The sequence below is a fragment of the Halichoerus grypus genome, chromosome 10 (genome assembly GCF_964656455.1).
Source record: "Halichoerus grypus chromosome 10, mHalGry1.hap1.1, whole genome shotgun sequence".
NCBI classification, from domain to species: Eukaryota; Metazoa; Chordata; class Mammalia; order Carnivora; family Phocidae; genus Halichoerus; species Halichoerus grypus.
Genome location: NC_135721.1, coordinates 102,207,910 through 102,221,930, shown reverse-complemented (window position 1 = coordinate 102,221,930; position 14,021 = coordinate 102,207,910). Strand labels below are relative to the sequence as shown.

The window sequence follows — 14,021 nt, the reverse complement described above, 5'->3', positions numbered from 1 at the left end:
TGTGGCCTCTAACTACTCACTGCAAAATAGGCTGAATGCTGTTTTTGCTTTTCCTTTGAAAAAAGCAAAAATTCTTTGGATTTCCTTTAGCTGGTGAAAACAGTATTAATGTAGGTCTTTCATAAAAGCAAAGTGCATAACATGAACTTTCAAAAAGTGAGGGATACATACGTGCTTTCATAAAAGATTAATGGGCTTCTTGACCGATTTACTTTATTAGGGCAGATTAACATGTCTCATAACAGCTTTAAAGTTCAGGAGGTGTAAGAACAAATGATACAGTGCCAGTTGAAAAGAAGTTTTAGAGGGAAATGTGAAAATACATTTTGGGCTGGTATCCTTTATTTATCCACCCTTCAGCCTAGTGGGGAATGTTTTGGGGTTGCAGATTCAATAGATGGAGTTTCAACTCTTTATGTTTAATTTCAGGGGGGGAATGAAATAGACTATAGATAAGAAAGCAGAGGGGAAAAGTGATAGAAATATTTTGTATATTCAAATCAATCTTAAATTTTCATAATATTTATTGTGCTCTGGGTCATGGATTACCCTGAAAGACAGATGATAACTGTGGCCCCTCTTCCCAGGGAAGTAAATGCACACTCCGGTTGTGTAAGCCCTTTGTTGGTGCGGCCGTTGCCTTCCTGCCCTTAGTCCAAGTTCTTGATAGAAAACTACCCTGGACGTTAAACCGTGGAAGCTATTAGAAACCATCTAACCAGTATTACTTAAACTGTGCTTATGAAATCAGCGGAATTGATCAAGACCAACATTAAAAAGAAAAGAGAAAAATAAGATAGAAAATATCTGTACTGTCATAACATGCTAAGAGTTTTTGTTTTGTGAACCATCTTTGTATTTGTGGGTGCGTGTGTGCGTGAGTGCCAGTACTGAGTCCGAATACAAAATGCATTTCTTACTGAGGATTGAAGGTAAAGACTGAGAAACACTCCTCTATTCTAGAGAACCTCTTCATATTGTAGCTGAGGAACTTGATGCCCTTAAAGGCTAAATGATTTGTCAGACTCCCCTCCCCTTCAACACACACACACACACAATCAATTTTTTGTGGCTGAGCCAGGACTGAACCACATTACTTGATTGCTAGTTTTGCTGTGCCACAATAATTTTTTTTAAATAGAATTGTGAAGTAGATTATTTCAAAATATTAAGTGGTTCATCTGTTTCACACTTGGCATTCTTTAATCCTTTATTTTTCCCACTAAAATGATCTCTGTTGTTTTCCTATGAAGTAATCTGAGCTTGGGGTGCCTGGGTGGCTCAGTCATTAAGCCTCTGCCTTCTGCTCAGGTCATGATCCCAGGGTCCTGGGATCGAGCCCCGTGTCGGGCTCCCTGCTCTGGGGGAAGCCTGCTTCTCCCTCTCCCTCTGCTTCTCCCCCTGCTCATATTCTCTCTCTCTCTGTATCTCTGTGTCTCGAATGAATAAATAAAAAAATCTTTAAAAAAAAAAAAAAAATCTGAGCTTGAGCTTTTTCAAAAAATATTTTGAGGCCTCTTGGTTGGCTGTCCATACACCTGAATCCTAGAATTTTGACATTTAGGGCCTAATCAGAAGAATTTCAGAGTAACACATCAAGGTTAAGTTTTATGACCAAACCAAATTAATCATTTTGAATTATTTCTTCACTCACTTGATAACTGAATGCAAAACGTGGCTCCAGATGTTGATACTGGATAACTGGGAAACCGGGTAACCTTCTTTATTTTAATCTTACATGAGGCTTTCTCAAACTTGAATGTCATACAGATTGCCTAGAGGGTCTTGTTAAGATGCACTTCTGATCCAGACTCTGGGTGAATTTCTGGACTTCTAGCAGGCTCCCGGGCGGTGCCGCCGCTGCTGCTGCTGGGCCATGGGCCACACTCTCAGCTGCAGGGGCTTTATGTTACCTGTCTTTTAAACCATGGTAGGAAAACGAAGCTGGGAAGTTTTCCATGTCTTAGTTTTATTAACATTTTCATGCTTTTCAGATTGGCTACAAAAATTGAAATTCAAATGTCATTTAAATTTTTTTAATTGGATTACTTTTTGTATTTTAGAACGTATCTTTAAAACAGCCATACTCCTCAGTCCCCACATTTCCTGAGTGACAGTGCCCCTCTTTGCAGCGTTGTTCTAGGGGATTCAGAATGAGCAGTGCTTCGTGTAACTAGTATATTCAAGCTTTTCCACAGAACTTAATTTTCCAAATACCTAAAACCTTTAATTTCAGAAAGAACATGTTCTAAAACATTATATAATTTTCTTTCTTAAGCTGTTGCGTGCACTTGTTATTTTAGTGGTATAGGAGTAGTGTTTGTTCGAGGTTTTCTTGGTAAAAGGTGTTGAACTGCATGTGAAATGAATAAAAGCCACAAAGCCTTCTAAGTTCTTGTGTCTACTTTTGTGCTTTTAGTATTTTGTCTGTCCGGTTGACAATTATTAGTATGTCTGTCTCAAAGCAGTCATTTCCCTTTCCAGTGTAATTGATCGCTGTCTGACCTGAAATGTATGGGACTAATCCTGGTCAGAAGGACCTCCCTGTCATGGGGGTTTTCCTAGGAGGTTGGTGTCAGGAAGTTCAGTAGCACACATGTGTTCCTCCTTCATAGTTTTCACCACATACTCTTAAAAACTATTCTAGATCTCTCTCTCTCTCTCTCTAACGTGTGATTCGAAAGCGTGTGTGTGTGTGTGTGTGGTAGCCCTGTGATTGGGAACACACAATAATTGTAACCAATAAGCAGCACTTCAGGGTCCATCTAAAACGGGCATGAATAGCCTTGTGGTAAAGACCGTTGGTTCTCTTCTATGTATATAGCCTGTCTTGTACTGGCTTTGCAGTTTTAAGAGTAATAATGATGACAATAAAGAGGATATTCCTTGGCTGTCTTGTGATTTAGGGTCCCAGGGATTCAAAGTTTGATTTCAGTGTGTTCTCCTCAGCAGATTATTAGTTTACAATAACCAGCATAGTGCATTTGTTGAGTCCTCGCTCTGTCGGGCGCTCATTATTCAGATGAATGCTGTGCCACAAGCAGGCTGTGGCCGTGAAGGCTGCGTTAGGTCTGGGGGACGGGGGGGAGCAAATGGCTGCTGCACTTGGAACCAATGAGAGCAATCCAGATAGACAGATAGGGGTAAGATTAAATCTCATTAGTCCCTCTTTAGAAATAAGCAAGCATGTGTGGAGCCTGTAGCAGGTGTTTTGTGTTTTCTTGCTCAACAAAGCTAGAAATTGTTGGGAGATTCACATCCATGAAAACCACATACATAGTAGTGGATAGTCTTCTGATTCAAAGCAGAGAGAACCTGTTTGCATTTTAACTAAGCAGCATCAGAACGTTTATCATTTTGAATAGCCTTATTACTGGTTTTGTGTTAGAAGTTGTGGATTATATTCTTTAAAATTATGACAAGTTAAATGTAGCCATAACATTTAGGCTGGATTTTGAGATCCTGAGCAGGGCCCATCTGACATATTTTTAGTGAATTATAACTTTTAAATACAGATTTGTCTAATTTGAATCTTACTTTTTATATCTAAAATTTGCTTCAGTGCAGCTAAACCTACTGGTATAATCTTAGTCTGATTGAAAGTATTTTCTGATCTGGGACTCCTGTCAAAGATGATCATAGGAACTAGAAAATGTTGGGAGGTAAAATGAACACATGACCTCATCTCTTTTCTTTTGCACTAGACTATAACGTGCATTCAAAGAGACTGGAAAAAGAAAAACAGCATTCCTTTCCATTAAGCTGTAATAAGTGTGTTGTTTAGTATGGTTTTGCTATTAATAATCCCTTTTAGCGGGAAGAAAGGAGGATTTTGTTTGAAGTATTTGAAACTAAATGCTGCCGGGATAAAGATTTTACTAGAAATACAGAGTAGATATCAGTCCCTACCCTTTGTTAATTGATCCTGCTTGTTTAACTGGGGAAATAAAAATGTACATCTACTGAAGAGAAATTTGTGAGCACAAACTGTTCCTTTCCTGTTTGCAGATCTATTTCATAGGTTGTTTATCTTATTTTAATATGCAGTAATACAGGAGACAACAGAATGCCACTGCTGTTCCTTTAATATCAGAGCTCTGCATGTTACAATAGGTGTCACTGTTTTGCTTGGTCCAATCATGATTGGTGACTTCAGCTATTGGCTCCGAGCACTGGCTGTCTGACTCCATCTGCAGGGCTGTAATACCTACTCTCCTCCCATCCATTCACCACACAACTTCAGCCGGCTGAACAGACTCGCACGGCTCCAGCACATCTTGCTAACCTAATTCTGAAAACAAGTGCTACAGCTCGCTGCCTGTCATCTTCGCTCAGTGTAGCATTTTCAGGTGATCTAGGAAACTGGGTTATTTTTATGAGCAAATAAGAGAAATAGGAATCATGATGGAGATGTATTTAGCAGACCCAGTACTGGATAAAACTTAAAGCCAGTTTCTATTCAACATAGTGAAAAGGTCACCTTGTCCGGCCGAGAAAAGAAGCAAAATAGCAGCTTGTTGGTTTCTGTTAACATCTTGGCTCGTGCCAGCCTCTTTTCCTTGATGTTTGCACCAATTTGGGCTATCTAGCTATAAAGAGAGACATACTGTACTCATGGTAGATGACAAGGAAAAGAACATGAAATGTCTCACCTTCTTCTTGATGCTTCCAGAGACGGTAAAGAATAGGTCCAAGAAAAGCTCGAAGAAGACAAATACCAGCAGCAGCAGCGGCGGCAGCAAGTTGCCCCCAGTTTGTTATGAAATAATCACCTTGAAGACTAAAAAGAAGAAGAAGATGGCTGCTGATATATTCCCGCGTAAAAAACCAGCCAACTCCAGCAGCACCACTGTCCAGCAGTACCACCAGCAGAATCTCAGTAACAACAACCTTATTCCGGCCCCAAACTGGCAGGGTCTCTACCCCACCATTCGAGAAAGGTAAGTGCCTGGCCGGCATATTTACTTTAAAAGTTTTCCTGGGTTGAAGTTTCTGCTTTTGCACAACCTATAATGTATTTTAACATAAGTCTGTGTTTCCTCTTTTCCCAGAAGCTTTATCGGTAATGGAAAACTGCCTTGTATCTTTTCCAAAATAGTACAGCTGTTTTCCTCTTAGATAAAAATGTTTTTGCAAGCTGTGACATTTAAGTGGCAGGCTTGTGTCTACTGACCATGGAAGGTTTGGAGATAGAAACCTTCTATTTGTCCTTTAATCTAGTGAAAAGTTTGGATAATTTTTGGTTGGTTTTTTTTTTGACTTAGTTACTTCCCATGTGTTTGCAATGATCACAAACAGTTGTTTAGTTGGAATCTTGATTTGTAGTTTTACCCTGAAGTTACTAAACTGTTGCTTAGCTTGTGAATCTTTTGTGGGTTTTGTATGTTGGGGAGGGGGTGTTAAAACTGCTGGCTGCTGTGCATTAATGAATTGCCTCTGTTTATAGAAATGCAGTGATGTTCAATAATGATTTGATGGCAGATGTACATTTTGTGGTTGGGCCACCAGGTGGGACTCAGCGGTTGCCAGGACACAAAGTAAGCAACAGCTGCATTACCGGTTTAGTGCTGAGATTTACAAAGAGGGACCCTCTCCATAAGCCTGAAAGTTGGTTGGGGTGGGCAGCTTGCCGATGGCAGGCAGTGCGCATTTCACCCATCACAGAGAAGGCACAGCCTCTCCAAAGAGTCTTGGCCACGCTTATTTTTTTTTCCTTTGTTTCTTTCTATCCTGCTTTACATCCCACACAAAAACATGCCCTCCTAACTCTCCAGTCATGGGAAGTTGTTGTGACAGGTTAGGAAAGTCATGTTTACCCTTCCCCTAGAAATTGGTTAGATAAGCTTTTATTTTATTTATTTATTTTGTAATGAGAGAACTTAAGACATTAATCTCTTAAAGCTTTGAGGTAGTTAGCAGCATAAAGACTGGCTTGCATGAACATCTATCTTCTGCTTTCACGGCAAGATAAACACTGTCCCTTGACTTTGAAGAAAGCGCAGGTGTAGGTGCTCCCTGTCCACTAAACCCTGATTGCTTAGAGTTGTTTTTCTGGACTGATTTACTGAAAATGCTTTCAGTTTAGTGCATGAAATAAGATTTCCCTTTCTCCACAGTATGTTTTAGCTGTTGGGAGCTCTGTGTTCCATGCAATGTTTTACGGAGAACTTGCTGAGGACAAAGATGAAATCCGTATACCAGATGTCGAACCTGCTGCTTTTCTCGCTATGCTGAAGTAAGCATCGTTCGTTTGTTTAGAAAGAGTTTGTTTATGCTGTGTTTGTACTCTGCTGGTTTCTCAGTTAAATATAAGAAAGGGAGACTGATGAAGAAAGAGGGTGCTGCTTACCTTGTAAATGGTTTTTGGAGAAAACTACTGTGCATCTTTCGGGGGAAAGCATGTGGAATGGGGCAGGCATTTATCATACACCTTGGCATGGGATTTGGGAGCAAGTGGCATGGATAGTGATTTGATTTTTAACGACTCACAATCAAAGAAAAACAACTTTCTCGTGCAGGATTATTTAATAGCGCATGTTCTCTCTGACAGCATTGTGTATGAAGAAGTCTCTAAAGACATCAATTATATTTTTGTTTCACAATTCCAGAAATAATATACCTTGTTTAAGTACCACTAGTTAAGAGATTTCTCAGTTTTCTAGGAGTTACTGTTTCCTGTCAGCAAATATAAAACTTGCTGTGTTAAAATAATCTGATCTTTGCCCATAAGTACATGTGCATACTCTTACATAAAATCAGATACCATTTCTCAAAGATAAAGAAGCATTTGCATTTGATAGTAGAGGAGACATTTTTGAGAGAGATGAATAGTTTTCTATAGTTTTATATGTATTTTTATAGGAAAACTTTAATTGGCAGTATAAAAATGCAAAGCTGTAAGACATATACTTATTTAAAAAATAGTTTTTTGTCTCATAGGTCTTTTTCAGAATCCAGTATGTGTTGACCAGCTAAATAGAATCCGCTTCTCTGATGTGCACTGCTGCCGGACAGTGTCATAGTCTACCCTGTGATTAACATGCAGTGATTATTTCAAATAAAGTTTTATGGTTTTTGTTCAATCCTTCTTCTAGCACACCAAGTATATCCAGTGTCCAAGGTTATCTACTGCTGTAGGGATTTTGGTTCCCTAGAATAAATATGTTTGTTAAAAAAATTACTGTGTGTCAACAAGTTGGATGATAATCCCACAAATGGTTAAAAGGTTGCGAGATATTTATTGACTGCTCCTACTGAAAAATAAGTACTGCAGTTAATTGTAGAACTTAAAAGTATTCTTTATTTATGTTGTAGTTTTGAAATCTAATTGCATCTGACTGAAACTTTCACAGTGGGAAATAGGGAAATTAAAGATAAGTGAGCATGTGAAGTACCAAAAGGTAAACTAATTCACCACTTTGAAACAACCAACACTTAGTGACCTTTCTAATCTTTTAGAGATACATGTACAGAAACCAGTTTTACCTGGGAAGGTTTTTGTTTTGTTTTGTTTTCCAGTCAAGTGAGCTTTGTATGTTTGACATTGTCTTTCGCAGAGGAGAACGCTAACACTGGTTCAGCATTTTGACTGCACTGCAGTCCAGCATAGTGTTGTGTTGTTTCAGCCAGAGAGAGACATAATTAGGGAACACGAGTAAGAATTACAGAACTACATTTCACCCAAGTCATTCCATTTGCATCTTTTCTTACAAATGTATTACCTAGAATATATCTCAATACAGCTTTTTAAAATTATACATGCAGTCCACCAAAAGTGGTAAGAATCAGAAATGTAGTAAGGTGCTGTTTGCTGTTGGGCCATAGTTGATCAGGACTGCACTGTCGCCACAGATAGTGGAGGCCAGTTTTTCCAGACAACTTCGTTGTATGGCTGAGTAGCCAGTATTCCTAGAAAGGGAACCATCAAGAAAAAGGGAAGACTGCTCACTTGACAGTTCCAGGGTAAGAGCCACAAAGTGCTGACCTTGTTCCAGATTCTTCGCCATCGTCCTGGTTCTCAGGTCAGAGCATCACCGAGCTGCTGGTATTATGTGAGTCAGTCTTGGCCAGTGGTATATGGCTTAGCCTATCAGAAGAGAAAGCTTCCTGGGAGTAAAAATGGAGGTTCATTTGTGATTGTAGACATTTTTCTTATCATCATCACTGTGGGGTTTTTTCCTTTTTTGCAGAAGCCATTACTGATCTTTTCTTTTTTTTTTTTTTTTTTTTTTTAAAGATTTTATTTATTTATTTGACAGAGAGAGCGAGAGAGCACAAGCAGGGAGAACAGTAGAGGGAGAGGGAGAAGCAGGCTCCCCGCCAAGCAGGGAGCCCGATGTGGGGCTCGATCCCAGGACCCTGAGATCATGACCTGAGCCGAAGGCAGACGCTCAACCATCTGAGCCACCCAGGCGCCCCACTGATCTTTTCTTATATGTGTTTCACTGAGTTAAAATACAGTAACTAAAGGAAAACTTCACAGCAAGTAGCTAAACACCTTAGCTTTAACTGGAAAAAATTAAAAGTTAAGTGTTATCAGAATGTACTTTTCACCCATATGTAGTTCTCACTGACTCTTTCTTGTACTCATCCATGGCAATCTAAAAGAAGCAGATGATTTTTGCTTTTACATACTGTATTGGGAGACTGCCACCATCCCCCCAAATCACCAAGAAGTGTTTTATCTCCTGACATAGGGATACTTTATAGAATCATAAAAATGGTGCATATTTGGGCTTTCTTGCTTTTGTCTTTTAATTAAATACATCCAGAAATAATACATTCTTTAATTCTGAAGGTAGAAGAAATGTGGGGAGGAGAGAAGAACGAATTTAGAGTTTAAAAAGAAAAAAAAAGCCAGTTACAAAGCCTGTGTTGGATTCTATGTAAAGGCAACTGGAAGATAATTTTGAAATCCATAGATTATAATCTATTGAACTTAGAACTACTTGAAAAATGTCTTTCTTAATCTCAGGTTTTATTTTGTGTTTAGGGAAAATTCAAGTCATACTTAGTTAAAAGAATTAAGGTGTAATCATTGCCAACATAGTATTAAAGGCATTTGTTTCTATCTGAATGTACAGAAAATTTTAAAATAAAACTATGTATATATATATAGAGAGAGAGAGAGAGCACTTCTGAAACATAAGGAGATTATTCCTTTTTTTTAAGAATTTATTTATTTATTTGAATGAGAGAGAGAGCACACAAGGGATGTGGAGAGGGACAGGATCCCCACAGAGCAGGGAGCCCAACAGGACACGGGGCTCTCTGGACTCGATTCCAGAACCCCTGGATCATGACCTGAGCCAAAGGCAGATGTTAACCGACTGAGCCACGCAGGCACTCCAGAGATGATTATTTGATTAAATATAATATGGTGTATTTAACAGCAATTTTTCCCTTTTTTTTTTGTTAATACTATGATATACAGTTTTTTTTTCAAACAGTTCTAGTATCTTCTGTTTTTTTGAGAAGACATTGAATGCAGGTTATAAAATAGAGGCTAGAATGGTAACACAAAGTTAATGTCTTTAATTAATACAGACTTACTGCTGAGTTGAAATATTAATAATTTATGAACATATTTCAGATGTTTCTTTACTCCCTAATCATTTTTGTAATAACTGTCACATAAGATGATTTTCTTGGAACTAACTTGAAAGTAGTTGCATCTTTTCTTGCTGGACACACTCGTTTTGTGAAAATTCCATTTATATGCTGTGTGCTGTCTTTCAGATATATCTATTGTGATGAAATTGACTTGGCTGCTGACACAGTGCTGGCCACTCTTTATGCTGCCAAAAAGTACATCGTCCCTCACCTCGCCCGCGCCTGCGTTAATTTCCTGGAGACCAGCCTGAGCGCCAAGAATGCCTGTGTGCTTCTCTCCCAGAGCTGCCTGTTTGAGGAGCCGGACCTGACCCAGCGTTGCTGGGAGGTGATCGATGCCCAGGCTGAGTTAGCTCTCAAGTCTGAGGGATTCTGCGATATCGACTTCCAGACTCTAGAAAGTATCCTCCGCAGGGAAACTCTGAATGCCAAAGAAATTGTGGTTTTTGAGGCAGCTCTCAACTGGGCCGAAGTGGAATGCCAGCGGCAGGATCTAGCTTTGAGCATTGAAAATAAACGCAAGGTCCTCGGAAAGGCACTTTACCTGATTCGCATCCCCACGATGGCCCTGGATGATTTTGCAAACGGTGCTGCCCAGTCTGGAGTTTTAACTCTCAATGAGACCAATGACATTTTCCTCTGGTACACTGCAGCCAAGAAACCCGAGTTGCAGTTTGTGAGTAAAGCCCGCAAGGGCCTCGTCCCCCAGCGCTGTCACCGCTTCCAGTCATGTGCCTACCGGAGCAACCAGTGGCGCTACCGGGGCCGCTGTGACAGCATCCAGTTTGCGGTTGACAAGAGAGTGTTCATCGCTGGCTTTGGGCTGTACGGCTCCAGCTGTGGCTCTGCAGAGTACAGCGCCAAGATCGAACTCAAGCGGCAGGGCGTTGTCCTAGGGCAGAACTTGAGCAAGTACTTCTCAGACGGCTCCAGCAATACCTTCCCCGTGTGGTTTGAGTACCCGGTGCAGATTGAGCCAGACACCTTCTACACAGCCAGCGTGGTACTGGATGGCAATGAACTCAGCTACTTCGGACAGGAAGGCATGACGGAAGTTCAGTGTGGCAAGGTGACTGTGCAGTTCCAGTGCTCCTCGGATAGCACCAATGGCACTGGGGTGCAGGGTGGGCAGATCCCGGAACTCATATTCTATGCTTGAAAACCCCTCCCAAAGCGGTGTGAGCTCTGAGGTGCACATGTGGTTCCCACTCGCTTGATGCTTAGCTCATCTGCAGATACATGATCAGCGCAGGTAATTTGTAATGAACGAAGCTGTAGGCAGTTTCTGATTTCTTTCAACCTTTTAATTATGTACAGGCAAAAATGCAGCATTCAGCTTTTAACTATATGCTTAAAAGAGCCAAGTTCTTATTAAGGCTTTGTGGTTTTTAGAGTTGCGTCTATACACCTGGGGAGAATTTGTGCTCTTTTCCAACTGCCCCACTGACCTCCCAGTTTTGTCCCTCTTAAAATTTTCAGGATCACCCTGAATTTCCTTTAGGGCTTTATTTTGACAAATAGAAATAAATACTCTAAAATAATAATGATAAGAGTTATTTTTAAAGAGAACCCCACCCCAAATTACAGGTAAACCTCAGTGTACAATTTTGAAAGAAGTTTTGCTTCATAAGTAATAATTTAGAAAGTAGGCAGTAGTTATGTTTAGCTCCTATTTCATTTTAAATATTTTACTCTGGGCATTCTTTTTTCTTAAATCCTAAATTCATAAGATTGTTAAATGTTAAACACTGCAAAGTGTCCCTGTAAAATAGGAAAACAGGAAATGGGATGTTTGCTTAGGCCATGACCTACTACAAGCAGGTTTTTATTCTTTTAGTTTAGAAGACAAACTATTGCAGTACAGATGCTTCTTTTAGAACTAACTAAATTACACATTTTTATTGTCAATAGGGAAAAATCACAGGCCTATTAATTTAAACTAAAACAGCTTATAAAGGAGACCTTAAAAAGTCCCATTCTACAAATAGTTTATTTCATGGCATAATAGAATATACCATTTGAAAAAGCCAGTCTTCTCCCCACTTGCTTCTGATCCCCACTGTTTGCTTGTGTTTGTAAGTTATACTGTATAGAATTCTTACTCCCTTTTTCCCATGAAAAGAGGACCAAACAGTTCTTCAGATATATGGAGTAACAATTAGTTTTGTAGCACTACATGTTAATGTAATAAGATACTTTTATTCATTGATTTTTCTTTTTTTTTAATCCAAAATACACTTTACCTGATCTACTTTGACCACATACTATCTTCTTTGTTAATTATAATTATGTCCTGTTCCTAGACTGCTAGAATTTGGCCTTTGGCCATCCTTAAAGTGCCAATAAATGCCTGCAGGGTTTTAAAAAAAAAAAAAGGTCTGGAGCGATACACTTGATTGTACCTAATATTCACTGCATCAGCATCACATCCAGCCCTCTTATTTGTACATGGTTAATGTAAACAAAGGAGGGAAAAGCTCATCCCAAAATTCTCCTTCAGTGATGGCTTGTGATGGTTTTGTGCCTGTGACCCTGGTAGTGTCCAGTGTGTTCACTTCCATTTGAAGTATCCATGTGTTTCTGGGCAGCTTTTCTGCTCAGCGTGATCCTGAGATGGCTTCCCCCACCACCCAGAGTGTGGTCCCTGGCCGCCTCCTTCTCCTGCTCTGCGAGTCCCAAGCTGGCTTGTTTGGAGCCAGGGGTTAGTCCTGGGGTGGGCGGGTGCGTGCGCGTTGTGGGCGTCCGTGCACGTCCATGTGCATGCAAGTGTGTTTGCCGACTCAGGAATCGTCTCCTCCCTGCCTGGCCAGTAAGAGGTGGGACAGAAATGGTCCCCCTGCTGGCCCCAGCAAGGCCCCAGGAAGTGACTACCCTTACCTTATTCACTGTGCTTCTGGGCCACCTTTTCCCCCCGTAGATGTGGGCTTGTTGCTTTTGGCCGGCTTCCCTGGTGGAGGAGAACACTGGATTATGGGAAATGTTTTAATCATGTTTGCCATTACCTATGTCTGTTAGCATAGATAATCAAAAGCTGTTACTGGTGATTATAGATGAGTACTCCCAGGACAACTTTCCAAAATTATCTAACAATTATTTCTTATTAGGAAGATGACAGTAGTTTTGGCAAAGTATCTATGAAATAAAGGTATGTTTTCAACTTAAAAAATAGTTCTATAAAGGATTTTGCTTTTAAATTATGATGAAACATTTCGGTAACTCATAGCTACCATGCAAATTGGTAGGCTGTATACCTGATTAGAAGGCACTCAGTTTTAAGCCAGAGGAGAAGAAACTCGATTTAGCACTAATGTCATCATCTCAGATTGTTGAGGTGGGTGTGATAACCTTAGAGTGAAGATTGTTCATTCAGTAACGCTCACTGTCAGTGCTCCTGTTAGCAAGATGCCCTCCACATGGGTAGGGAACTGCTGGGGGAAAGCCGAGGGAGATCCTGTACACTGGGGGTATGAGAGCTTGGTTTTATGCCAATCACCGTTAGCTAAAAAAGAGAAGACACGTCCACCACCCGATTGGCTGGTGTCGAGAGCCGTGGGTTAAATTTGAAAATTGTATTTAGAATAAGAAATTTTGTATTTTAAATCCTATTCTCCCTTTTGCATTTTCAACAACATGGAATGAAAGCTAACGTGCTTGCTTTATTTTCTTTGGTAATCTCGAATTTTGTAGCTTTTAAAACTAGAAACCATTGTTCTCAAGGCAGGCAACTCTAGTGTATAAACACAACTTTATTAAACAATACTCTGTAGATGCTTTTCCCAATATATCTGGCAGTCTTTGTCGTTGTTCATACTGGGGATAAAGGGGAACTAGGCTAGCGGTTCTAATGTAACATTCTTTAAGCATATCTTAATATAGTATTTAAGTAAATGGTCTAATTTCTACATAATTATTGCACTGAACTGTCTTTTTGTTTTTTAAGGTGTTTAAATAAGCTCAGCTAATTCAAGACACTAGCACTTGTGCATCAGAGTGCTTGAATTTAGTAGCTTACAGCATTATTTATGAAGGAAAAATATATAAATATGAAGTACCTCATGTTGAATGTTATTGTACTGTATTTTTAATGTAACAGTGCAGATCTTGTTAGACACATGAATGTGTATAATCATGTTAAATGCAAATAAAAGTAAAATTGGTTCATAGATTTGTTTTCCTTAGCATTTTTGTAGGTCCCTTGAAACAATAAAAAATCCATTCTGGCACTTTTGGTGCCACTGCATTTTACAGAGATGGTTTTGCAGGAGCATTTGTTTGCTTAAGTTATTCAGATATCTTTGATCCCTAAAGATGTAAAAATTTGAGGCAAAAGCATCGAGAACAATGAATATGTTAATCAATCGCATTGTTCAAAGCCTGACTGTGAAGTTAATGAGAGGAAGTGAATGGGT

The 14,021-nt window shown here is 39.7% G+C and overlaps 1 protein-coding gene across 3 annotated transcripts in view; it reads left to right on the top strand.

Moving 5' to 3' along the window:
- Positions 1–13,775, top strand: part of BTBD3 (BTB domain containing 3) — a 33,874-nt gene extending 20,099 nt beyond the window's left edge. Inside the window, exons 2-5 of one of the 3 annotated variants that reach the window (XM_036115194.2) lie at positions 4,673–4,940; positions 5,447–5,537; positions 6,117–6,235; positions 9,739–13,775. In XM_036115194.2, the coding sequence (XP_035971087.1) occupies positions 4,798–4,940; positions 5,447–5,537; positions 6,117–6,235; positions 9,739–10,771 (1,386 nt within the window). In that variant the 5' untranslated portion in view covers positions 4,673–4,797 and the 3' untranslated portion in view covers positions 10,772–13,775. Of the gene's footprint in view, positions 1–4,181; positions 4,941–5,446; positions 5,538–6,116; positions 6,236–9,738 lie in introns of those variants that run through there. The other 2 variants (XM_036115192.2, XM_036115195.2) reach the window with 2 other exon arrangements.
- Positions 13,776–14,021: the final 246 nt, after the last annotated feature.